At 46.4% G+C, this 26584-nt stretch overlaps 1 protein-coding gene across 3 annotated transcripts in view; it reads right to left on the bottom strand.

Moving 5' to 3' along the window:
• Positions 1-26048, bottom strand: part of ADGB (androglobin) — a 193333-nt gene extending 167285 nt beyond the window's left edge. For 2 of the 3 annotated variants that reach the window (XM_032973450.2, XM_076074936.1), the window contains exons 1-2: positions 25945-26048; positions 22286-22497 (exon numbers count right to left, since the gene is read on the bottom strand). In XM_032973450.2, coding sequence (XP_032829341.2) covers positions 22286-22488 — 203 coding nt within the window. In that variant the 5' untranslated portion in view covers positions 22489-22497; positions 25945-26048. Of the gene's footprint in view, positions 1-16480; positions 17005-22285; positions 22498-25944 lie in introns of those variants that run through there. The other variant, XM_032973475.2, reaches the window with a different exon arrangement.
• Between the last annotated feature and the right edge of the window lie 536 nt (positions 26049-26584).

Raw genomic sequence — 26584 nt, 5'->3', positions numbered from 1 at the left:
GTGAGCACCATGCCTGACCGCCTTTGTCTCACCCCAATGCTGACATTTACACACGTTACCAGGTACCAATTTAAGGTTGAGTCGAGCTAGGGGAGGCTGATGAACCGGTTTAGATATTCATCGCTGATGTTGGCCATCGGCGAGAATCTAACTCGGGTCACCGGGTTCATGACTTGAACCGCAGCGCCACCGCTCCCCGCACACGCACACACGCGCACACGCGCACACGCGCACACAGCTGTAGGTTTATTGTGCCGGAGTGTGACAGCTTAGTGTAATAACTGAGGGAGACCGATTCCACTGAGATTGGTACAACCACGGAATGCCAAGCGCCGTGCAACAACAGCAGTGTGAGCTGCGCAGCGGTGGCTAGGAGATGTTAACTACCTCGCCTGGTATACAGGAAGTCGTGGGTTCGAACCCAACCGTGACTCTTGTATATTTGGAGTTTGCGTTCCTCTGGTTTTTCTCTCCACATTTAGAAACAGGCGTTTTAGAGTATTTGGCTGCAATCAATTTCCACACGATGACGATAAGCCACTTCGTTGAGCTATCACTTGTGGCCAGGTCACTCTGAAAAAGAGCTAAATAGCTTAACCTGTTAAAATAAAAAAAAATTGTTTAGTTCAGACTGCATTGGACAGGAGCAGTCTGAGATGTACTGGAGTGGGTAAATGCGCAGCATCGTGCAATTGCTCACTCGTGCCACCGCTAGAGGAATCTCTAGAGACAGCCTCTCTAAAGCGCGTATTTTACCCTAGGCCTTGGAAGAGGCCGGAGTGCCCACACTTTGCCTCACTGCACGTGACTTGCCGATCGACTTGCTGACTGTGGCTGCACCCTTTAACGCTGCCGGGTGGACGGAGGCGGTGGTGGGGGAGCTAAAAAACGCGTGCCGTCAGTTCAGCCGCCGCGCCGGGAGATACGAGTGAAACCGGTGACCTCTGGATTCCGGTCGCAGTACGCTAACCGTTACACTGCAGTAGCAGCGTCCACGTTTGAGATCAATGCACGGGTGCCCGTGCTGCAGATGTTAAATATGAAATAATATCAGTGTGTGCTATTCTAAACTATTTATTTTTATTTTACCAGGTAACGCCCAATGAGCTATACAGCTCTTTTTTTTAGAAGCGACCTAGCCGCAAGTGAGAGCTCAACGAAGTGGCTTATCGTCATGTGGAATTGTATACTTCGGGTATATTGTCGATCTACACTGAGCAACACTTAAATCCATTTCTTTTAGCACTTGTCATAGACTCTCGCTATTATTTTAACAGTTAAAACAATACACGTGTTCATAATTACAAATACTTATGTTGTCAACATTAATTACATTGGCTACTTGCCCGGTCCACTGGGGATTTAGATCTATAATTTAATTGTTTTTTTAAACCTCAACAAATTCGTGAATAACCCTGCCTTAAAAAGAGTCCAGAGAGATACCTCTCTAGGTGCTGTGAAGAAGTGGCATTGCCCAAAACGGTCACACGTTATAAACACAGTATATACTTTTTTTTCCGTTTAAGGCCGCTGTGATATAATGAACTTAAATTAGACTATTTTTTTATTTTACCAGGCAAGGCCAACTGAGCTACAGAGCTCTGTTTTTTTTTTCAGAAGAAACCTGGCCACAATTGACAGCTCAACGAAGTAGTGTTGGTGTCCACGCTAAAGGCTCTTTGTAATCGAAGAACGTATGTCAGGTATCGTTACGCATGTACACCACTGGCAAAGCAGCAGCAGCATCAGCAGATCATTTGTGTAATATAATGAAGTGATACCCTCTTATACCCCCGCCCCGCCACCTCTCCCTACCTACCGCCCCCCCCCCCCTTCTCCGACCTAGACTCTGGGGAAAGAATACAGTACTCAACTCAGGACAGGGTGAAATATTGTATATTACATGCAGGTCCCATGCCGCTAGCAGTCTGTCAATACAGCTGACGCCTGTCATTGCAGACAAGCGGGAAGATAATGCACAGACACACAGACACACGTTGAACTAATCTGTAAGCTTCAGCGATCGTTGAGCGCTCAGAGTGTAAAACACAAAATAAAATATAAACTGCAATGGCCAGGAATTAAATTTAGGTCAGTGAAGGTTCAGAGTTCGGTGTGCGAACTGCTGCACCATGACAAAATAAAACAAACTCTACACGGCTGAACATATTATTTGGTAATGCTGCTGCTGCGTTGGCAGCGGTACAACAAGGACAATTAACGAAAATAAGAAACTCAAGACGTTCGTCAATAACATCTAATAGCCGACATTTTTTTAGAATGTAATTCTCACCAGGCCCCGTAGTATTAAGTGCAGTCTCCAACCCTTATTAACTCAAATCTCTCTGGCCTCTCTGTCCATGTCAGAATCAGAATCTCCATTTATCCTGCACAAATCCGATGAGCTATATGAAGCCCTTTTTCACGGACGTCACGTGCTTTCAAGAAGGGGCATTTCCCAAAACGTTGCTTATTATGTTTTTTTTTTTATCTGAAGTCCACAGTACTCTTGATAGATGTGTTGCATTCTTTGTTTATTATAAATAGGTTTCATTGTTGTACTGCATTTGGCAGTGGTGCATAAGTACAAAGAACAAAAACTCCCAACACAGGCGTCAATATTACTACGGCACAAAAATGGCAATATATATGCGTTCCGTGACTTTTCAGGCATTGCCCATTTTTCTTAACATGCCTGGCGCTGCTAATGAGACACTGCATGTCTAAATTGCTCCAGAGTTTTCTTGTACTGAATCAATGCCGCTGAAATTATTTATCCCCAGAAAGCCCTCGGGCCAATGGGTTGCGGCAAAAATACATTTAGATTTCACGTGGAGGCACAGGTATAAGAATGAGACGTTATTGTCTGCTCATCTATTTTTTTTGCTCAGGAGCACATTGATCAGTCTGAAAGGGTATTGCGAAAACAAAGACGACGCCATGACCAGGCGGAAAAAACCAAAAGCCTTCGCCACGAATTAATAAGAGTGCGGGCCGGTAAAACCATGAGGTTCATATGATAACAAATGTGCGAACAGCACACAGCCTTTGTGGATTATGCTAAAATTATCAGAATTTACTGATTGACTGTATTGTCCTCCTCTGGTCTTTGGCATCAATCAAAGTAAATTTGAGCAAATGTAATCAACTGGCAGCAGCAGTGATAGACAACTGTGCACCGGTTTCATCCTTTATATGACTCATCACCACCATATAGTCACCAAATACTCCCTTCAGCAAAGTCTGCCTCTGGAGACCATATTATTTCCACACAGTGGGACCCATTAGCTTGACCAATACCAACAACAATTCCATCTGTGAATGACGAAATGAACCCCATAATCATCTTAACAGAATAACAGTGCAGGCTAGAAAACCATGAGGTTCAGGCATCACACAAGGGTTAGTAAAGAGCACACAGCCCTAGCCCATGTTCAAAAACCATCAGCATTTCCTGAAGAAATGCATTGTGGTCCTCTTATCTTCTGCCACCATCAGGGTAAATTTCAGCACGTACGTATGTATGTTGAACTTATTTCGCACCATAAGTAGCCAACCGTGCTAATCGGAGGTGCGGGGGAAGGACAACAAACTAAACACAAAAATAAAAATGTGACGGACTGACTGTAATGATGATGGGTTTTTCTATTTATGCACAGCCCTTTCAAGTCCACTGCTGGATGAGGGCCTCCCCAAGCCGGGAGAAGTCATCGGAGATAATTTCACCATACTTCACCACGCTGGTCAAGTGCTGGCTGTGCCACTTATTTATACAGGAGAGCCTCAAATTATTCTCAAGACACTTTTTTCAGACGTGTTCTGAGATGAATCTCCAAACATCACTTTTCACACACACTTCGACACCTCCGATTAGCATGGTTGGCTAAATACGAAAGAATTTCAACATACATACATACGCACATACACACCCACATCACCGTGGCAATCATCTCCATTACGACCACCACCACCATCATCATCGTCGTCATCATGAGCACCACCATCACCACCACCGTCATCATAATTTTCAGTATCACCATCACCGTAATCACACTGTCTTCAACTCCACCACCGCCACAACCTCATCATCATCATCACTGCGATCACCACTACCATCATTACCATGACCTTCACTATCACAACGACCACCACAACCAACACCATCACTACAACTAACACCACCATTCATTAAGTACGACTTAAAAATGAATGTTAATCGATGAACCGATGTATAATTCTACCCATCATTAACATTAAGTACGATGAAAAACATTTTATTTTAAATCTTTCTGAGAAATAAATCACAGCAAACATTCTAGCCAGCTTAACTTCAGCGTGGTGAAGTATGGTCGAATGACCCCCACGACCCCCACTACGTGGAGAGGGGCCCTCATAAAGCGTGCACTCATCTTCTATAGAAATATCAAGGCACTCCGTGGCTAAAATTATCCTCCTGTTAAAATTAAACAAATGGAATTTAAATCACCGCTACCTGAAGGATTTAACCATATGCAGCTTGCAGAGATTGAACAGACTGTGCTTTTAACAGCAGAATATAATTTGCTTGTTGAGCAAGTGGGAAAGGATTGGAAATTTCATTCAAATGATGAGTCCCGTATCATTACAACGTTAATTATTTGCCCAGGAGAAGCATCGCCCAGTCTCCAGACTTGTTTTTTTTTCGTGATGTTTGGCTATGAATACCTCGAGCAATGATTGGTTCGGATTCGTGTGGGAGGAGGCAAAGCGGAGACAACGCAAAATCCCCACCAAGCATAAGAGGGGATAGCAGTCTACACAGATGGATTCAATAATACGTTGTTATAAATTGGAATGTTTGGCCGATTCGATTTGCAATTAGAATTTGGCTTCGTGTGGGAGGAGGAAACCGGGGAACCCCGGGAGACAACCCAGGGCCTGTGCGGCCGACGAGTGGTGAGGGTGATACTCAGCAGTGCCATCTCCTGGACACCACCTGCGCATGCAACACCTGGTAAGCCCTGGTGCAGATGGTCACCCACACCGAGGCACTAACCAAGCTCAATCTTCTTCACCTCCAAGATCTGATAGGAACCAGTGGTTTGGGTTATGGATAATGTCCCTTTGATGCTGCGGTGAAGTTGTCCTGTCCCCTTAGCAGAAAAACACCCCGAAAGCATAATGTTTCCACCTCCATGTTTGACGGTGGGGATGGTGTTCTTGGGGTCATAGGCAGCATTCCTCCTCCTCCTCCAAACACGGCGAGTTGAGTTGATGCCAAAGAGCTCCATTTTGGTCTCATCTGACCACAACACTTTCACCCAGTTGTCCTCTGAATCATTCAGATGTTCATTGGTAAACTTCAGACGGGCATGTATATGTGCTTTTTTGAGCAGGGGGACCTTGCGGGCGCTGCAGGATTTCAGTCCTTCACGGCGTAATGTGTTACCAATTGTTTTCTTGGTGACTATGGTCCCAGCTGCCTTGAGATCATTGACAAGATCCTCCGGTGTAGTTCTGGGCTGATTCCTCACCGTTCTCATCATCATTGCAACTCCACGAGGTGAGATCTTGCATGGAGCCCCAGGCCGAGGGAGATTGACAGTTCTTTTGTGTTTCTTCCATTTGCGAATAATCGCACCAACTGTTGTCACCTTCTCACCAAGCTGCTTGGCAATGGTCTTGTAGCCCATTCCAGCCTTGTGTAGGTCTACAATCTTGTCCCTGACATCCTTGGAGAGCTCTTTGGTCTTGGCCATGGTGGAGAGTTTGGAATCTGATTGATTGATTGCTTCTGTGGACAGGTGTCTTTTATACAGATAACAAGCTGAGATTAGGAGCACTCCCTTTAAGAGTGTGCTCCTAATCTCAGCTCGTTACCTGTATAAAAGACACCTGGGAGCCAGAAATCTTTCTGATTGAGAGGGGGTCAAATACTTATTTCCCTCATTAAAATGCAAATCAATTTATAACATTTTTGACATGCGTTTTTCTGGATTTTGTTGTTGTTATTCTGTCTCTCACTGTTCAAATAAACCTACCATTAAAAAGATAGACTGAACATTTATTTGTCAGTGGGCAAACGTACAAAATCAGCAGCGGATCAAATACTTTTTTCCCTCACTGTACATCTCCAAACTAAATAAATACACAAACAATTCGCCCCCGTCACATATGTGGCCCTCCACAGCGAAGAATAAAGGAATATAGTACACATCCCATTAGCCACGTGACTTTTGTGGGAGTGGATAGTTCCAGCAGCATTGGTTCAATACAAGCACGCTCCGGGCCAGTTTCAACGTTGAGTGTCTCATCAGGATAGTGAGGCGTGCTTTAACCTAACTGCCAGATCAGAATCCGAATATTTATTTATGCTGGAGGATTCCTATGAGCTCTAAAGCTCTTTTTCACAAATGTCCAATAGGGGCAGGTCAGAACCTCCGATTAGCATGGTTGGCTACGTACGGTGGGAAAGAAGTTAAACTTACATACACAATGTTACAACACCAAACAATACAAAAACACGATAGGAATGCGACGTTTTGGAAAGGTAAACAAATAAACTAAACTAGCTTTATCTTTTGATTTAAAGCTTTCGTGACTGCAGTAATTCATATGCTTAGTTTTTTCGGTAAAGTCACGTTGAAGAGAAACAACAAAATAATAAAATATATAAAAAACAATAAAAAAATTCTCACGACGTTTCGACCATAACTCAAACGGTCATCTTCAGGTGTGTTGGTTCGCATAAATTTATTTTTAAACGGCGCATTTATTTATAAAAAACGTTAGCGCCACGCGCAGCGATTTGGCAGTTTACCCAGGACTAGTCCATCTATATTCTGAAAAGAGGAGGGGGGAGACAAACATTTTTTTTATAATGTATGCTGTTCACGCTTACAGTGGCTTTAGACAGCATACATTATAAAAAAAAATTGTCTCCCCCCTCCTCTTTTCAGAATATAGATGGACTAGTCCTGGGTAAACTGCCAAATCGCTGCGCGTGGCGCTAACGTTTTTTTTATAAATAAATAAATGCGCCGTTTAAAAATAAATTTACGCGAACCAACACACCTGAAGATGACCGTTTGAGTTATGGTCGAAACGTCGTGAGAATTTTTTTTATTGTTTATATATATTTTATTATTTTGTTGTTTCTCTTCAACGTGACTTTACCGAAAAAACTAAGGATATAGCTTTATCTTACCAGGTAAAGCCCACTGAGCTTCAAGTTTCTTTTTCAGAAGCGACCTGGCCACAAATGATAGCTCAATGAAGTGGCTAATCACGTGATAAATAATCTAAGTAATCTAAACACATGTTTTTAAATGTGGAGGGAAAAACCGGAGGAACCGGAGGAAAAAAAAAATCCACGCGACCACGGGGAAAACACAAACTCCAAATATACAGGAGGCGTCAGTGTCGGGATTGAACCCCCCACCTCTTGCACACCCGGCGAGGAATATAACCTCTCGCAATCGTGGCCCACGCCCCTTAAATAAATAAATAAGATGTGTTAGATATGGGTCCTAATTTGACGCAAAAGCTATATAATAACGATCTAACCACATTGATTCCATGTCCCTATCCCACACTCTCCCCTGAGAGTTGGGATATCGCGCACCACTTTACCGCATTAATGATCCGTGGCGGTGGATCATTACAAAGTGTGGGCTCAAGCATCAATGCAGAATATTTAACTTTCAAATGTTTCACCATTCCAATGCCTAACCCTAATACTGAATGTTGCATTTATTTATATATTTTAAAGTCCAAGTGATTTCCTGCTAGAATGAGCATTGAGCTGGGGTGCTTACGTCCTGTTTAAAGCCCTGAGCCAGTGAGTCGAAATTCCGCATTCTGATGGCGGGGGCGCGTATATCCATAGGACAACCATTGTTGACATCCTAACAAAGAGGTACTCATTTTATCGACCACAGAGCAACCTGGCCAGATTTTTTTTCTTGCACGTACTCTTTCAAATATTTTACGCGATAAAAATTGTTTTTTTACATTTCTGGGTTTTCTGATAGCAACGGTAAACAAAAAAAGAATCACAACGGGTGTAAACAACACACGAACAACCAGCATCAGCCAAAAAGACCCACAAAAAAGAAGTACATACCTGTCGACCCCTTATCAGTGGCTTACCTTATTACAGACCAATACAGACCTTATTGGTCACCCCGTGCCCCTTATAAATCTCAACGTTCATCCTACAAAGTCCCATCACGAGGGAGAAGCACAAACAAATAAACAAAAAATTAAAAAAAATTTGGCCCGTATTGAAACGGCTGCACTCCGTATGGACCTGAAAACTCAATTTCCCTGTACAAAAGACGGGTAAACCGTACGGGTTGACAGCTATGGAAGCTTAACAACAACAAAAATAATGCAAACGCGTGACTTTCTCACGAACTTGCTCCACACGCTTACGCGGCGCTTTTCAACGTGCGTTTGTCTTCACGAGTGCTTGTGTCGGTGCCGCTGCAATGTAAGAATGGACGTGGCGAGTGTGTGGTGTTCACGTGGCAAGAGGAGCAGGTCTATTGCCAGAATTCTTCTTATAATAGCAAACGATTTGACGAAAATGGAGCCAGCTGATAGAACAACGTTATCCTACGTCTATCCATTTTGCCTATTTAACAGATAATGAACCAATGTTACCTTTAAGTATTTAACGTAACTTTTCACTAAAGTTGAGTTCGCGTGGGATCATCTTTACGAGAGTTGTCGTCACCGTGCCCGCAAGTTTTGGGCAATAACGCTTCGATTAATGTGGTCGGTTTTTTCAAAAGGAGGGCAAGTTCCAAATAGCAACGCAACTTCACCCTACAGCTTGGTAAATATAGGGTCCCATTTACGAGCATCACCACGCTGCCGCCCCGTGACAGGCGGACAGAGGAGATGCATTGATACCTTAAACCGCGGTTGTAAAGCGTTGAAGAGACCCATAGTCGTGACCGAACGTGTCACATGCACACGGCGCTTGAGTGTTACTGGATCAGCGAACATCTCCAAACTAGTCACGTAACTATAGCCAAGACAACAGAGGACTCATCGGTCATTGCCGAACTACTGTTTCGTGATGAGCGCCAACGTGCGTGGAGACGTCAACATTGGTTGCCCTATGGAGGGATTCACCCCCACCGCGTCATAGGAATGTGAATTATATAAACTGGCTCAGGGCCGTAAAACGAGATGAGCAGAGCATGAATTATCCTTTGAGAAGGAAATCACTTTGACCATTTCACAATATTGCCACTCCTATTGTGGAGGATGAAGAGGCTATTTTAACCTGGGTCAGAATAATCTGTCCCAATCGAATTCCTAGAAAACCCAAAGAACAAATAGATAATCGCACTGCACATCGCGCACAAAGATGTGACGCAAATCAAAGGGACAAAACATTATTGAGCATTCGGCAATTTTACAGCCCGCATACACTGCAATAACCCTTGAGGGGGGAATGGTGGCGGAGCGGGTAGCAAACTGCACGGTACGCACTGTGAGTTTTCTCCGGGGTTCTCAGATTTCCTCCCAAACGGGGGGCAAACTCTCATCACGAATGGAATTCATGGCCAAACGTCCCAAAGTAGCAGCACCCTCCTGTAAAAAGAGTCTTGAGACTCAGTGAGGCTTTCCTGGATAAACAAAAGCCATTTTTCTTGTTATTTTGCAGTGGAGTGCTGGTGGAGTGGCTTGCACGCTGCGCTATCAATCCAGCAACCTGAGGGCGCCACGGTGGTGAGATGTTAACACCCTCGCCTGGTATGTAGGAGGTTGTGGGTTCGATCACGATCATGACTGCCTGCTGAAAATTTGGAGTTTGAGTGTCTCTTTCCAACGTGGTCACGTGGATTTTTCTCCAAGTCTTCCAGTTTTTCCCTCGACATTTCGAATCAACATTTGTTTAGAGTATTTGGCTGCTATAAATTTCCACATGATGATAAGCCACTTCGTTGGGCTATCATTTGCGGCCAGGTCGCTTCTAAAAAATTAGCTATATAGCTCAGTGGGCCTTACCTGGTAAAATAAAAAATACTTCAGTTTAGTATTACCTGAGCACGGCTAACATCAGTGGTGAGTGATATCCAAACGTCTCCTCCTGGCCCACCCAGCACCCTTCTTCACCACGCTACAATGACCAGCGTGGTGAAGTATGTTCAAACAACCTTAATGACGAGAAGAAGATCTAGAAACTTCTCGGTGTGGTGGGGGGGGGGTGATCCCAAAATATCAAGCTATGTAATGGGGGCTTAAAATAATATTACAAAAAATATTTCATCTCAAAAATATAAATGAAAAACTAATTTTCAGGGTCTAAAGGGGAAGGGAGTGATCGCTCCCATTGCTTCCCTTTTGGTCCCCCCCCCCCCCACTGCTCGTAATTGGCGGCATCGGCTAGGGAGGCCCTCGTCCAGCAGTGGATTGACAAAGGGCTGTACATGTTCACAATAACCTGTGCTGTCGAGCTTTAAATGTAGGCATTGGAGCTGGCATTCCCACTTAGAGAAGAGTCCCAACACCAGACAGAGGAGAAAGGGAAATGTATCTTCTATTAATCTTGGTAATTGGCTGCTAAAAGGGGTCCCCGGGTGAGTGTGTTTATGCTCGTTTGCCCTTGGATAAAGGGGAAACATTACACCAATTGGTACGCTATGTTCCTTATATTTTTAGAGTCGGGCAAGTCGCAGCCAGTGAGCGTCATTTATTTAAACCTAAGCGCTCGTCTCCTGCGCGGTGGATGTTCAATAAGCCCTGGCGTCGTTCGAAACGAGAAGGCCTTTGTGTGCCGAAATCACGGTCCAAATTTGTCAGTTCGCAAAAAAATAATTAAACGGCAAAAATTACGCGGTAACAAAATGACAAGGCAGTTAGGTTTCGCACAGCGGCACTCATCGTCTGCCACTGGCGAACTGACGCCCGCTTGAAGGCCAGCTGCTGAGTCACCTTGTGCCAACACAGAGACAGCTGCCACCGGGGGTGCCCCTCGAACGCGTTGAGATGGTTGGCACGGCGCTTGCCGCGTGCAAAGGGCTCTGCGTACGCGAGCGGAGTGAAGGGCGCTCTTTGAGTTTTATTTTTAGCCAGGAGATTTAAAAACGGTCCTCCTTCACGGCGCAAACTACCTTCTTGTCATCGGCGTGGTTGCATTTGCTGCAATCCAGCCAAACAGATATATAACAAAACCCACAACAATTACCATCTGAGTACTCAAATTGTAAATGTTGTGGCTTTGCTCTCCAACACATCGGTGTGCTGTACTCGTAACAAATTGACATGTTCTGTTTACGTGACAAACCTAATTAATTGTCTGTGTCGGGTGGTGGCGGGTTTAACGACACATTTATATATTTACGTGATCTAATCCAAAAAACCTGTATTATGAACAAGTACTGTGCTGTACTGTAGGCTGCTGCGCTGCTACGTTGCCAGCAGAAGGCAGTGCAGCAACATCGAATTGTTATGCTGCACTCCTATGCTCCCATCTTTATGTTCCCTGATTTCAACCTGCAATTACCAGAATGATTAAGTATAGTCTAACAACAACCCACAACGTTGTGGAGTGCCTGGTGGCTTCATCCAGCAGTGGATTGGCAAGGAGCTGTACGTTGTTATTTATATTTCCCCGAACATTTGGGCATGACCAGACAGCATGTTCGTATGTTTAACACGTAGGCTTTCGCGACCAATATTATTCATAAGGGTTTTTGGGTTAGATCGCGTTATTTATAAATGTGTCGTAACCCTCCACCACCCGACACGGCCAATCAGCAAAAAAGTGTCACGTTGACAAAAGGCAAATAATTCACTACTTTAGCCCACCGGTGTAAAATTAGTTAAATTATGACGTCACCCTGCTGCTCTATTTAAGACCGGGAGCAAGCGAGGGCTTTACCATTCTGGCGAATTACCCGATGATGCTGGATGTAATTACCAGCGAAACGTCGTACTCAAACTGTAAATGTTGTGGATTCACTCTTCAACACACCGGTGGGCTAAAGTAGTGAATTATTTGACTTTTGTCAACGTGACACTTTTTTTGCTTTTTGGCCATGTCGGGTGGTGGAGGGTTACGACACATTTCTAAATAACGCGATCTAACCCAAAAACCTTTATTATGAGCATGTTCGTATGTTTGTGAAAAGGAATTGGAGCTGCTGAGATGTATTACTTTAATCTATTCTTACATTTTTTCAGTTGTTCTTGTTCTTTATTGATGCACAGATCGTTTGTATGTATGTACGTACGTATTAATTTGTATTCTCACCCAGGTCTCCCTTGTAAGACTGAGTCTCGATGGGCTCTCACCTGGTTATAAATAAGGTCCATGCCTGTACCTCTCCTTCCTGTCATCACACATTCCTGACCTTTCTTAACAACCCTGGGACCTCTGGATTGCATGAGAGGTCAAGCCTATTCCCCTCTCTCACTACACACGTATGAGAATAATAATAATGGCAATTATTTACCGGGGGAAAGCCTCACAAGCCTCAAGCAGTGTCGAATATATCAAAAGTGTGCAGGCGGTGCAACTGCACCAGGACCAACAGGCCAGATCGGCCCATGCAGCGGGCAATGAAGAGGGGGGAAAGTGGACAGGAGCTCCCATTTCACTGACAGGCATTGGTGAAGTATGGTCAAACAATCCCCACAACTGACATGGCCTGGGGAGGCCTTCATCCAACAGTAGATTGACAAAGGGGTCTCTAAATTAGATTATTTTTATTATGACATATTACTTTCAACAATCTTAACCTCACCACTTTCACACGCCAAAAAATAAGTGAAGTCAGTCTCCGAATTTGTGTGTCCGTATGGTTGGGGAGGTCTTCATCTAGCAGTGGACAGATCTTGGTTATGGAATTTTAGGAGGGGCGCTGATCCAGTTATTAGCACTCTGTACTGTGAACCCGAAGACATCACTTGTGACCAATGTTAGCGAGCCATGGCCAGAGTTCACCAAGTTGATGATCGTGATGATGATCATGGCGATTCATATAAAAAATCTTAACCTCAATACCATGCTGGACCAAGCAGCCTGAAAATCGATCGCTTTGCTCACACACACACACGTGAAGAAAAAAAAACCTCGCTTTCTCTGAACAGCGCATTGATCCGTATCTCGTTTTAGTTTTGCACGGGCCCCAGTCACTTTTTCTCATCATGAGCTCCAGATATCGCTGCCATCATCAACAGGAGGTTAAATCCCCGTCTGGCCCTGCCAAGTCTCGTCTCTATTGCACCGTGAACCAATTAAGAGTGGAACTGCCAGGCTAAGAGAAGTGATCCCTGGAGGGGTTGCAATTGAAAGCGGGTCCCCCCCCCCTCACCCCCGTGCACGCCAATGGTGCCAGATCCATCCCGAAGAATCGCGATGCGCCGAGCATTCTCGCCGCGCGCGGTCCATGGGAAAGGAAGATTCGGAGAGACGTACGTTGTCCAGATTAGAGGAGGAGGCTGCTGCTGCTGAAGCGGTGTAACGGTTAGCACGCTGGGCTTTCGCAACCTCAGAGGAGCCGGTTCGATGTAGGCCAGGAATTTGAAACAATGGTGCAAGTTTATTAAAACCACCGCCTCTGTATCAATGGGTACACCTCTGCACAGTTCGTGTGGTACCCATTTGAAGACTAATTAGGGTAATGCCCCCCCCCCCCCATCAGTCTCAGCTGTCGACTCCCCGCCCCATGTTCAGGTCCAGGCTCAAAGCCTTCCTCTGCTCCTCTGGCTATGACTTTCACGTAGAGATACCCAGACTCATACAGAGAACCATAGACTCATATAGAGATCCGTAGACTCACATAGAGACCCATATACTCACGTAGAGACCCATAGTCTCACATAGAGACCCATGGTCTCACACAGACACAGACTCACATAGAGAGCCATAAACTCACAGAGACGCATAGACTCAGAAAGAGGCCCACAGACTCACACAGAGACGCATAGACTCACATAGAGACCCATGGTTTCACATAGACACATAGACTCACATAGAGAGCCATAAACTCACAGAGACGCATAGACTCACATAGAGACCCACAGACTCACTCTGATAGACCTGTGACTGACTGCCTCTTGATACAATAACTATTGCCACTGGTACTGCACAGCTTTGTTGAGATGCGATCACATCTAGACGCTGTATAAATCCACATTGCATTGGGTTATGTCAAGCGTAGGCCATCATTATTATTATTAGCTAGTCATAATCGGACATTGTCCCATTCCTTATATATGTTTTAATATATAATCCAAAATTACTGTGATGTGAAATTACATAATCATTTTTAGCCATGAGAAATCCACTGCTGGGTGAAAACCTCCCCGTGCCGTCGCAATCTGCACAGAAGATGATTTAATCGATCCGCTCCAGGCTGGGGTTCCTCCATCGGTGATCAATATTAATCAATGAATCAATATATCCTCGCATATCTATTTATATATAATTTTTTTAACCTAACGTTTATGAAGGCTATTCGTACATCGGTCACAATCGTCAACGACGCAATTCCTCATTATTTTTTTTACACGACCCACGGGAGTCGTGATTATGACGTTACATCATTATCACCACCATCATCAAACATGATCAATCCACTGCTGGATGAAAGCATCCTCCTCCCACGAGGCGGCTCCATCTCTCGCGCTCCTACGAAGCTCGCGAATTCAGACTCGCTCGCTGCACACGTAGCCCACGCTGAGCTGATGTGACACGTTGCATTCGGTCAATTTATACAAAGCCAATATCTCTGGTTCTTCATTGTGTTGTCACTGATGCGGACATCTATTGATAATTGCCTCACCGGGAGGGGGTGGGCGGGGGATACTCGCGTCTTTGTTAAACGAAGGAGACAATTGTTTCGCGAAACGGCATAGAAAATGGAAGAACAAGCTGAAAAGTGCACGGAGCCACGGGCAGAAGGAGGGAGTGCAGAACTACACTGAGAGAAAACAACGACAATATGGCATCAGATTAGTTGTTTTTTTTAAAGGCAAAGATCCCCTGTGTAGCCTGTAACAGACTGTTTGGGGCAAGTGCTGTTAGCGAGCAGCACCTGTGAAGGCCGGCACGGTACACGAAGCGATGGGGTGGCCAGAACCACGCCCGGCCGCTTTTGTCTCCCCAGTGGCGATGTTTAATACACCGCACCAGATGCCGTACCCATTTGGGGCTGAGTCGACCTCGAGGGGGCCCAAGGCACGGTGCAAGACAATGGTCGTCACTTCGTGAGATCGAACTCGGGCCGCCGGTCTCGCAGCGCAGCGAGCGTGAACCCTTCCACCTAGCCAGTGCTGGATTCAGCTAATGTGGGACCTGTACCACACGTTATAAAGGGTCCCTAAATTAAAAAAAACGTAAATATTAAAAGACAAATTTTTCATATATCACGGGACCTCCATTGCCAGTACCAAAATTTGATAATACGTTTTTTTTCCCCTTTTTTGTGGCAGCAAAACAAACAGGCGTTAAGATTTAAGAACATCAAACTGAAACCTTCTACAAGGAATCTTGTCTGCATTAACCACAATGCTTGTGGTGAGAATGCAAACAAAAAACATACTCTGATAATATATAGCTACGGGCCCCGCACTTTGAATTCCGGTTCAGTGATTTTGCACTTTCTCCATTACTATAGTACTATTCCAAGCCTTCAACTTGTAGTAGCTACTACTACATATGTAGTAGTAACTACTACTACTACATATGTATTAACCACAAGCATTGTGGTAGTAGTAGCTACTACTACATATGTAGTAGTAGCTACTAGCTACTACTACATATGTAGTAGTAGCTACTACATATGTAGTCGTTACTACTATATGTAGTAGCTACTACTACATATGTAGTGCACGGACGAGAGAATGGGATGGGTGCTGATGGTGATGGAGATGATGGTGCACGGACGAGAGAATGGGATGGGTGCTGATGATGGTGGTGGTGATGGTGATGATGGTGCACGGACGAGAGATTGGGATGGGTGCTGATGATGGTGGTGGTGATGATGGTGCACGGACGAGAGAATGGGATGGGTGCTGATGGTGGTGGTGATGGTGATGATGGTGCACAGACGAGAGATTGGGATGGGTGCTGGTGGTGATGGTGCACGGACGAGAGATTGGGATGGGTGCTGATGGTGGTGATGGTGATGATGGTGCACGGACGAGAGAATGGGATGGGTGCTGATGGGTGGTGGTGGTGATGAAACGCATCACACACGGGAACGACCACTTTTGTAGATGCAGCCGTGAAATCGAACCTCGTCTGCGTGAGGTGCAAGTGTTGATAAAAAAAACGATCCCTGCGATCATCCAGCAGTGGATTGACCGTGGCTCATCATGATGATGATAAGACAATCCGAATGGCGGGAGAAATTCGCGGAAGTTTACCTTCGTGAGGCGAACGTATATATCGGTGTGTGTGTGTGTGTTGGTGAGCGTGCATAGGTGGTGGGTAGTGGTGGTGGTGGTGGAGGGGGGGAGGATAGCTACTCACTCCTTGTTGTTGGAAGGTTGCCCAAGGCTGGGCGCATTCCCTTTTGCCGAGAGTTCTTTCTTTCTGGGAGTTTTAGACATTGTATTGCTCTGCCTTCAAGCCCACACGGAAGCTACACGGCGCCCCTAGCAACAGCTCCACTCCGTTGCTAGGGACGGAAAAGGAGCAACCCATCTTGGCTGCATTTGGCGAGGGGGTGTGCATAAACAATTATTATAGAAACACCACTCTTCTCTTACGATTTAAGTACTGCCACAAAGTTACACATATTTAAAATTATTTATAATAGTAGGCGTGTGTGTTCGGTGAATGCAATGAGCGTGTGATGAAGGTGGTAGCGACCACTCGCTACAGAATACACCCCCCCCCTCCCTCGTCAAGGCCAATGGTCTTGCCCAAATGTAAACAGTGCGGATCTCATACTCTGGTTCTTTCGGTAAAGTCACGTTGGTATAAAATAAAATAAATCACGACGTTTCGGGCGCAACACAAGCGTCCTTCATCGGGTGGGGGCAAGCTTCAAATCGAGAGTGCGGACTACGTTTTCGCGTCGATTTCATGATCTATAAATCGATATTCGATTCGAGAATCGATTACTCCGGCTGTGAATGTAGCGGCCCCTAGTGGCTGCCTGCGTCAGATGAAGAAACCATGCCATGCCATGTGCAGAATACCAATATTAAAATATCGATTGACTTGCACTTTCGATGCGTTTAGATTATCGTGCGTTTAAGGGCCGTCCATAAATGACGTCACACACCTAGGGGGGGGGAGGAGGGGGGGGTCAGACATTTGTGACGATGTGTGACGAGGGGGGGAGGGGTAGGTTTGAGAAATGTGACGTCACATCAAAATGCGCAACTTTAATAAATAAATATAAACAATATAACTGTTAGATTTTCATTATTAACTATTTGATTATTTAAATTTACCTCGGTCTCCTTTTATTTATTCCGTGAAGGAGCATTTTTGTTTCTCCATTGGAGAATGGAGAAGCTTACATTTTGGTATTTTATTTTTGAATTATTGTTATTAAACAGTTTGATTTTAATTATTCTACCAGGGCTTTTCATTCTGTGGAATGAATATGTGATTGTTATCATTGTACTCTCCGTTTTGCTTCGTTCTACTACGAAGTTTCAAGTATCGTTTTTTTATAGTTATAATTACTTTTACTATTTTATAATTATTAGAGAATTTCAATATAATATTCTGAACATCTGCAGTTTTACTTAGACGTTGAATATTTTCAAGTGAATTTTATGCAAAATTTCTGCTTTCCAACGCCTCCTTTTTAATAAATGTTTTCTCCTACAAAATCGGAATGCAGCGCCACATTAAATACGCACTACAATGACAATAGTTTGAAGTTATTTGAAGCATGTTATATTTTAAAAATAGAAATATGGTTTGGGGGGGGGGGCAGAGCTTTGTGACGTCATATTTGAGGGGGGTTTAACTTTTGGTGACGCCGTGTGACGAGGGGGGGAGGGGGGGTCAAAAATGGGCCAAAATCGCGTGACGTCATTTATGGACGGCCCCTTCGATAATTATGCATTTACATTATTTAAATTATTTGGCTGCTATAGATTGCCACGTGATGATGAGCCACTTCGTTGAGCTGTCATTTATGGCCAGGTCACTTCTGAAAGAGCTATACGGCTCAGTGGGCCTTACCTGGTAAAATAAAACCTAATTAATGATTTGAAATGTGTTGTGATGTGTTTACCTTTCCTCTACTTTGCACTCCGATCGTGTTTTTGTATTCGTTGTTACAACGTTCTGACCCGCCCCTACTGGACATCTGTGAAAAAAGAGCTTTATAGCTCATCGGATTCCTCCAGTAGAAACAAATATTTCGATTCTGATGCTGATAAATGGGGAATGCTTCCGTGGTGCAGTGGTTAGCATGATCTCCCAGCGTGGCAGTTTTAACAATTGTACAAAGTTCATAGAAACCCCTTCTCCTGCATCTGCCCATCAATCAGCAGCAGCGTATGCGCTGCAAATAAATCGCTACACCAAAATCAGAATGTTTATTTATACTGGAGGAATCCGATGAGCTATAAAGCTCTTTTTTCACAGATGTCCAGTTGGGGCAGGTGAAGTCACTTAACATATAAATAAATAAATAGACGTGTCATCTCGCCAGCTAAAACCTACTGAGCTATTAGCTTCTTTCTAGATCGGAAGTTTTCGTGACTGCAGGGGTCCATACTCTTTGGTTCTTTCGGTAAAGTCACGTAGGTATAAAAATAAAATAAAAATTAAAAAAACATTTTTATTTTTAAATAAAATACATTTTTATTTTTATAAAATAAAAATAAAATACATTTTATTTTATTTTTATACCTACGTGACTTTACCAAAAGAACCAAAGAGTACTATTACCTTCTTTTTTAGAAGCGACCTGGCCATACATTATAGCTCAACGATGTGGCTTGTCATGTGGAGATGTGTAGCAGCCAAATAATCTAGATAATCTAAACGCAAGTCTCACGTGGTGGGGCAAAGCGTGGGTAACTCCCATGTCTTCCGAGACGTCTGCCCGTCGTGGAAGAGTAGGCCAAAGTGCATACGTATCCTCGAAGGCTCCAGAGAGGCTCGCTCTCTTAGAGAGAGAGAGAGCACGCAGTGGCACGAGCAAGCAATTGCAGGGCTGCGCCTTTACATCGCAATATGAATGGGTGTAGCACCTCTTCTCGATAATAGCGTAATTCAATAGGTTTTGGCCACTCATAAATAGTGTGTTGTGTGTGCTGTATGTGTGTGTTGGGTATATGTGGGCGTAACAATACAACGTTTTGACATTCAACTTTTATCAGATGCGCCTCTGCCACAATTCTATTAAAATTATTTCTTAAACCTTATGAATACATTTTGAAAAGCGAATTAAACGTATGAAAAACACGCATTGACCTTTGGGACAATATTCACATACACACACATAACAACAACAAATACAGACCGCTCACATACACACAAGTTGGCTTAGACACAATGACACCGGCACAGACAATGACAACGATCCCCGTATAGCCTGAACAGACTGTTGGGGCAAGTGCTGTTAGCGAGCACCTATGACACCGGCACAAACAAAGACCCCCCATATAGCCTTAACAGACTATAGGGGCAAGTGCTGTTAGCGAGCACCTATGAAGGCCGGAACGGTACAAGAGGGGGTGGGTGGCCAGCACCACGCCCGATCGCCTTTGTCTCCCTAGTGGCAATGTTTACACACCGCACCAGGTACTCATTTGAGGCTGAGTCGACCTAGGGGAGGCCCGGGACCGGTTCAGATAATCGTCACTGGTGTTGGCCGTGAGCGGGAATCGAACCCGTGTCGCCGGGTTCATTGCGCAGCGCGCAAACTGCTACACTATCGCTCCCCACTATGACACCGGCACACACTCACACGAACTGGCACAGACACACTGACGCAAGTACACATGGGCATGTGCACACACACACACTCATACAGGCACACAAACACAACAAGACACGCGCACACACACACAGACACACATACACACACAGACTTGTACACACAGACACAAAACAAAGAAAACAAAACAACGTCGTACTCAGATTGTAAATGTTGTGGCTTGGCTCTCCAACAAACCCGTGTGCTGTCCTAGTGACGAATTGGCACGTTCTGTTTACGGGTGGTGGCGGGTTTAACGACAGATTTATATATTAACGCGATCTAACCGAAAAAAAACACTCTATTATGGATGATATTGGTCGCGAAAGCTTACGTGTTCAACTGTTAAAACAAAGACACACACTGATACCGACTCACAGGCACTCACAAAGACCCCCCCCCCCCCCCCCGTGTAGCCTCTAACAGACTGTTGGGGCAAGTTATGTTAGTGGAGCACCAATGAAGGCCGGCACAGCACCACGCTCGGCCGCATTTGTCTCCCCGTCGGCGATGTTTTTACACACCGCACCAAGTACTCATTTCAGGCTGAGTCGACCTAGGGAAAGCCCAGGACAGGTCCAGATATGCGTCACCGATGTTGGCCCGTGATCGGCAATCGAACTCAGGTCGCCGGGTTCGTAGCGCAGCGTGCTAACCCACAACGCCACTGCTCATCACTCGGCGCACGCACACACACACACATGCAATTCCCCATACCTGCACGTATCCCACACTCCCCTTCTCAGCGACAAAGCAGGCAGCGACAGCTCAGCCAGCTCACGTTGTCAACACTGGACTCCACGGCGGAGATTTTGGTCACAAATGGACCTTTCAGAAGCGGATGTCTGCTGCGTGTCGCAGAGTGGATTGGAGGGGGAGCACGGGGAGCCCTTCAAGAGCTCCCCTTTTTGCTCTTTAAAAAAAAAAAACCCTTCGGTGGGAAGTGGCCTGTGACAAGATCACCCTGAACATGGCAGATCTCGTGAAAACTAAGCAGGGTGGTGCTTGGGCCGGGTGACAACCACAAAGCGCTGTCCACGCTCGGGCTAACAGGGCTTCTTGACCCCACTTAATCCTATCGACCAGCTGGCGGCATCCAAACAAGGCCGACACGGTGATACCTTCCTCTCGAAGTCAGAGCTCCGCATGCAGGTTCATCTCTTTAGACGGTTCATGTCCAACAGCGACAGAGTGTCCGCGTGGGTGGACTGATGCAATCGGTTAACTTTTCTTTATACGAATGTACTCGACATTTGATCAATTTCCACTTGTGCATCCGACCTGCGCCAGCACGGCACGGGTGGTTTTCCACTGGCTCTTTAACTAATTAAAGTAAGCTCTTTTACTCTTCGGTTCTTTCGGTAAAGTCACGTAGAAATACAATAAATAAAACAGACCCACACCTCTCTCTCTGCCACCCCCCCCCCCCCTCTCTCTCTATTTAAGGCCTCGACACAGAGGCATTGGGTCTCTGTGTGTCTATGTTGTGTGTCTCGGTGTTGTCTCTCTCTGCTTGTGTGTCTGTCTGTGTGTCTCCGTGTCTGTGTTTTGTCTCTCTCTCAAATTTAGTTCTACCTGATGACGGTTGCTTGTGCTGCAATCGAAACGTCGTATTCTAGTATTTCATTTGTTTTCTTTCTACGTGACTTTAACCAAAATAACCAAAGAGTAATTCCTACAGTCACGAAAGCTTCAAATCAAGTTTGTAAACTATTGTATTATTTTACCAGGTAAGGCTCACTGAGCTATGTAGCTCTTTTTCACAAGCGACCTCGTCGCAAATGATAGCCCAACGAAGTGGCTTATCACGTGGCGATTTATAGCAGCAGCCGAATACCTCGAAACGCGTGACGTTGATTTCAAACGTGGAGGGAAAACTCAGAGGGACCCGGAGAAAAATCCACGCGACCACGGGGAGAGAGAGTGAGAGAGAGAGAGACACGCCAACTCCAGAAAGTACACGCGTCAGGGTCTGGATCGCACCCACGACCTCCTCGTGCGTACTAGACGAGTGTAGCTGACACCTAATGGACGTCTGGCCCCTCCACCCGCTTACCTCTATACTCTCTGGATCTTTCGGTAAAGTCAAATAAATAAAAGAAAACACGACGTTTCGGTCGCAACACAAGTGTCCGTCTTCAGGTGAGAAAAATGATCTGCTGTTGTGGCTTTATATAGGCACGGGAGGGGGGGGGGGGGAAGGGGGGGGGGGAGTTCGGCTGTAGGAGTTCACAGGGGAGAGGGGAGGAGGGTTTGTGGCGTGCAGGGACGGGTGGGGCTGGATAAATGAGCACGTAATTGGACTTGAAAGAGTAATCGGGCAACAAGGCACACGGGTGGGTGAGTGAAAATCATCGCAGTTAAAACTTGACGCGGCTTACCTCTTCTCCGCGCGGCTCTGCAGCAGCCTCTCCCGGAGTCTGGCGGCCTGCACGGGGCCGTGGTGCGTGCCCTTGGCGCCGCGACACGGGGTCCCCGAGGGTCCCTGGGGGGACGCTCCTCCGTCCGAGCGGGGCCGGCGTCGAGGGTTCTGCGTCGGCGCTCGCGTGCCGACGGGCGACGAGGCCGTTGCCGGCGCCTCCATCGGGGATGCCTGCGGGGCGCGCGCGTGGAGGACGCAAGGCTGCGCGTTATGGTGGAGATGCTCGAGGGGACAGGCGTAGGGGGGGAACGTCGTGGAACGAGGGCTGCGCGGCTCATCGTATTATTCCGGCGTAAATGCGTATTCCGAATATTGGGATCCTGAACGTTTCCCTGTGTGAGCTAAGACTTTGTCAAGCACCTTCGATGGGGCAGCGAACGTCAACCGCCGTCCGCCACTGATCGACGGTGACAAACAAAGATAAAGGCAAAGATCCACAACCCCCCCCCCCCCCGTATAGCCTTAACAGACTGTTGGGGCAAGTGCTGTTAGCGAGCAATTCAGGCGACGGACGTAAAGTGACCACGTGTTTGCGGAACGATGTGAAAGGGGGAGTGGTATACCGGGTTGTAACTGCGTTAAGAAATAATATTTGCAAGCCCCGGGCATCAACAAGAGCAGTGGTTCTTAACCTTGACTGCAGCCTTACACCCCTTTGGTTCTCAATCGTAAAAAAAAAATTGCACGATGTCAATAAACACATCGGTTTGATGAAACAACGCAAGTTGTGACTTACGTTCATAATACAGGTTTATTTTGGGGGTTAGATCGCGTAAATATATAAATGTGTCGTTAACCCCGCCACCACCCGACACAGCCAATTAGTAAGGTTTGTCACGTGAACGTGCCAATTCGTTATTATTACAGCACTAACCGGTGTGTTTGAGAGCAAATCCACAACATTTACAGTCTGAGCACGACGTTTCGCCAGTAATTACAACCACCTTCATCAGGCGACAGCCACATAGTTACAATTAGCCTTATGAAGCTGGTTGTAATAACTGGCGAAACGTCGTACTCAGGTTGTAAATGTCGTCGCTTTGTTCTTCAACACACCGGTGTGCTGTACTAGTATACTACCACGATACACTACACTATACACGACACAATACACTAGTGCTGTACTAGTGACGAATTGGCACGTTCTGTTTACGTGACAAACCTTGCTAATTGGCTGTGTCGGGTGGTGGCGGGTTTAACAACACATCGATATATTCACGCTATCTACCCCCCCCCCCCCATAAAAAAACTGTATCATGGATGATATTGATCGCGAAAGCCTCCTACTACGTGTTCAGTTGTACTCACGTCGTGCCCATGCTAATTTCTTGTGTTTTCGATTATTTACCTTAAAAACAAATCTCGCATGTTTTACACTCCCAGGCGGTGGTCAAGAGCCACTGAACTAGAGGGAGATCAGGCCAGCCCCTCTGGAAAATAGTTGGCCTACTCTTCCACACTGGCGAGGCAACACGCAACCTGCTGATCGACTGGCAGTGGCACACCGATGTATCCCCCCCCCCCCCCCCGCGGTGTGTCACATCTAACAGGGGAGATCCAGCATCGTAATAGATCAGACTCGGGACTTGATTTGAGCGGCTAAGGCCCATTGAGCCGAGCTGCTTCTGTTTTTTTTACAAGGACAAGCATGCGGTTCGATCGATGCTCTAATTGAAAAACGCCGTTCTTGATCAATGCGTTTCGAAGACGAACAGAGGCTGCAGGCCGCCGAGTCGCGAACCGCTGGGACTGCGGGGTGCATTGTTCGCGCTGAGACGCCTCTCACGAACATCCATCGCACGGGGATACTGCGTTGGCAGTGGCTCGCATGCTGGCAGGGAGGTCACTGGGCAGATAAAGGTGCCGTGGGTTGAATGCGATGGGCTGGCAGATGCACTGCATCGACTCCCCGCCATACCACTGTGTACACACGCGCGAGACAAAGATCCCCCCTATAGCCGTAACAGACTTTAAGGGCAAGTGCTGTTTGCGAGCACCTATGAAGGCCGCAACGACACACGAGGAGGTGGGTGGCCAGCACCACGCCCGGCCGCCTTTGTCTCCCGAGTGGCGATGTTTACGCATCGCAACCAGGCACTGATTTGAGGCTGAGTCGACCTAGGGGAGGCCAAGCACCGGTTCAGATAATCATCACTGGTGTTGGCCGTGACACGTACACACACACACGTACCCAATTCCAAAACAAATACCCTGCACCCCGTTACGCAAACACACGCACGCCTCGCTCCGTTGTTATTTACAATGCGACTCGCAGTCAAATAACAGAGACTCGTGCCCGCCTCCAGAGTTAACAAACAGCGGTCACGAAGGCACGGCCACAAATCGCTGACCTCCCTTCAACCAGCAGTGGAGAAGTCAGAGTCTGCATTGCCTCTGTATCATCATAATCATCTTTCTCAACTCACCCACTCACTCACCTATTCACTCACCCACTCACCACACTGTAGGTCACAACGACACACTCACCCACCCACTCACCCACTCACCACACTGCAGGCCACAACTACACACTCACACACTCATTTCCTTGCTGTCCATTCACCCACTCATTCACCTATTCACTCACCCACTCACCACACTGTAGGTCAACTACACACTCAACCACCCACCCACTCACCCACTCACTCACCCATTCACCCCACTGCAGGTCACAACTACACACTCACCCACCCACTCACCCACCCATCCACTCACCCACTCATCACACTGTAGGTAACAACTACACACTCACCCACCCACTCACCCACCCACTCACCCACTCATCACACTGTAGGTCACAACTACACACTCACCCACCCACTCACCCACTCACCACACTGCAGGTCATCTCACTTCTCTCTCTGCTTCTAGCCTCGCACCGCTCCACTGTGGATTTCCCTCTCATCATCATCACCACCGTGTTTTGTTCGCCCACACTCTTACGATGAATATAACTCGTATCTAATACAACGTTGACTGCGCTATTCGTGGCTGGCCGTTTGACCTTTTGAGAATGAAAAAAAACAAGTATTTGACACATCCTATCAGCCCAACGTCTCTCTTTCTGGATAGTGCATCATTTCGGCAACATTGTCTCAGCACCGCAGGTAAATTCTGTACGGGTTTCAACATTCAGCGTCTCAAGTCCAACTTGCTTCAAGCAATTATAATCTCAACATTGAGGCGCCCATCGGTCAAAATGTAATCAGCGCATTAACAATGAACATCGATACGAGCTGGTGAACTGCCCGATATCGCCATGTTGCTTTAAATACAAAGATCCCCCGTATAGCCTTCAACAGCCTGTTGGGGGCGAGTGCTGTTAGCGAATGTTATACGATGGTGGTGGGTGACCAGCACCACGCCCGGTCGCCTCTGTCTCCCCAGTGCTGAAGTTTTGTGCACACAGCACCGGGTACTTACTGAAGGCCGAGTCGACCTACGGGAGGGCCCAGGACCAGTTCAGATATTTCGCCACTGTTATGAGTCGTGAGTGGAAATCGAACTGGGGTCATGCGAGGGTGGAGGGGGTCCGCAGTGCAGTGCGCTGGCTAACCACTACAACGCCGCTCCCCCGTCCAACCCTCCATCTCTGCAACCCCATCTCTAGACACCCACCTTCTAGCTGCACGTCAGCTGTCCGTCCGTCTTTGTGTCCGCGCCGGAATGAGAGAGCCCTGCGTTTGGGCTCGCACGGGGCGTGGGTTTGTTGGTTACGGTGTTTGAGTCTCGAAGCGTCCCGATGCGAGGCGAGGGTAAATGATTTACCACGTGCGCTGGACGAATTGTTTCTCAACCCCAGTTGAGGAACCAAACAGCACGTCTATAAGCACATTTATTTTTACACAGGTAGGGCCCCACTGAGCTATGTAGCTCTTTTGAAAAGAAACGACCTGGCTATCGCAAATGATGGAAATTTATAGCAGGAGGTGAAATACTCTAAGCGCGTGATTTTTTATTCTGAATGTGGAAGGTGGGAAAAAACCGGAGCCGTAGAAAAATCCACGCGACCACGGGGAGAGAAACATGCAAACTTCAAAACATACAACAGGCATCAGGGTCGTGATCGAACCCACGACCTCCTGTATACTAGGTGAGGGAGATAACATCTCACCAACGTGGCGTCACCACGTCCAGAAAAATAAAACCTTCTGGCGGGCAACCGCACACGACGACATATAATCCGTACATAACCATAATAATAATAATGCTAATTTGTTTATTTTATCCAGGAGAGCCACACTGCCTTGTAAGACTA

Source organism: Petromyzon marinus, chromosome 51 (genome assembly GCF_048934315.1).
Source record: "Petromyzon marinus isolate PM22_M1 ecotype Great Lakes invasive population chromosome 51, UKy_Petmar_22M1.pri1.0, whole genome shotgun sequence".
Classification (NCBI taxonomy): Eukaryota; Metazoa; Chordata; class Hyperoartia; order Petromyzontiformes; family Petromyzontidae; genus Petromyzon; species Petromyzon marinus.
The sequence above is the reverse complement of the archived record's forward strand: the minus strand, read 5'-3'. Positions and strand labels throughout refer to the sequence as shown.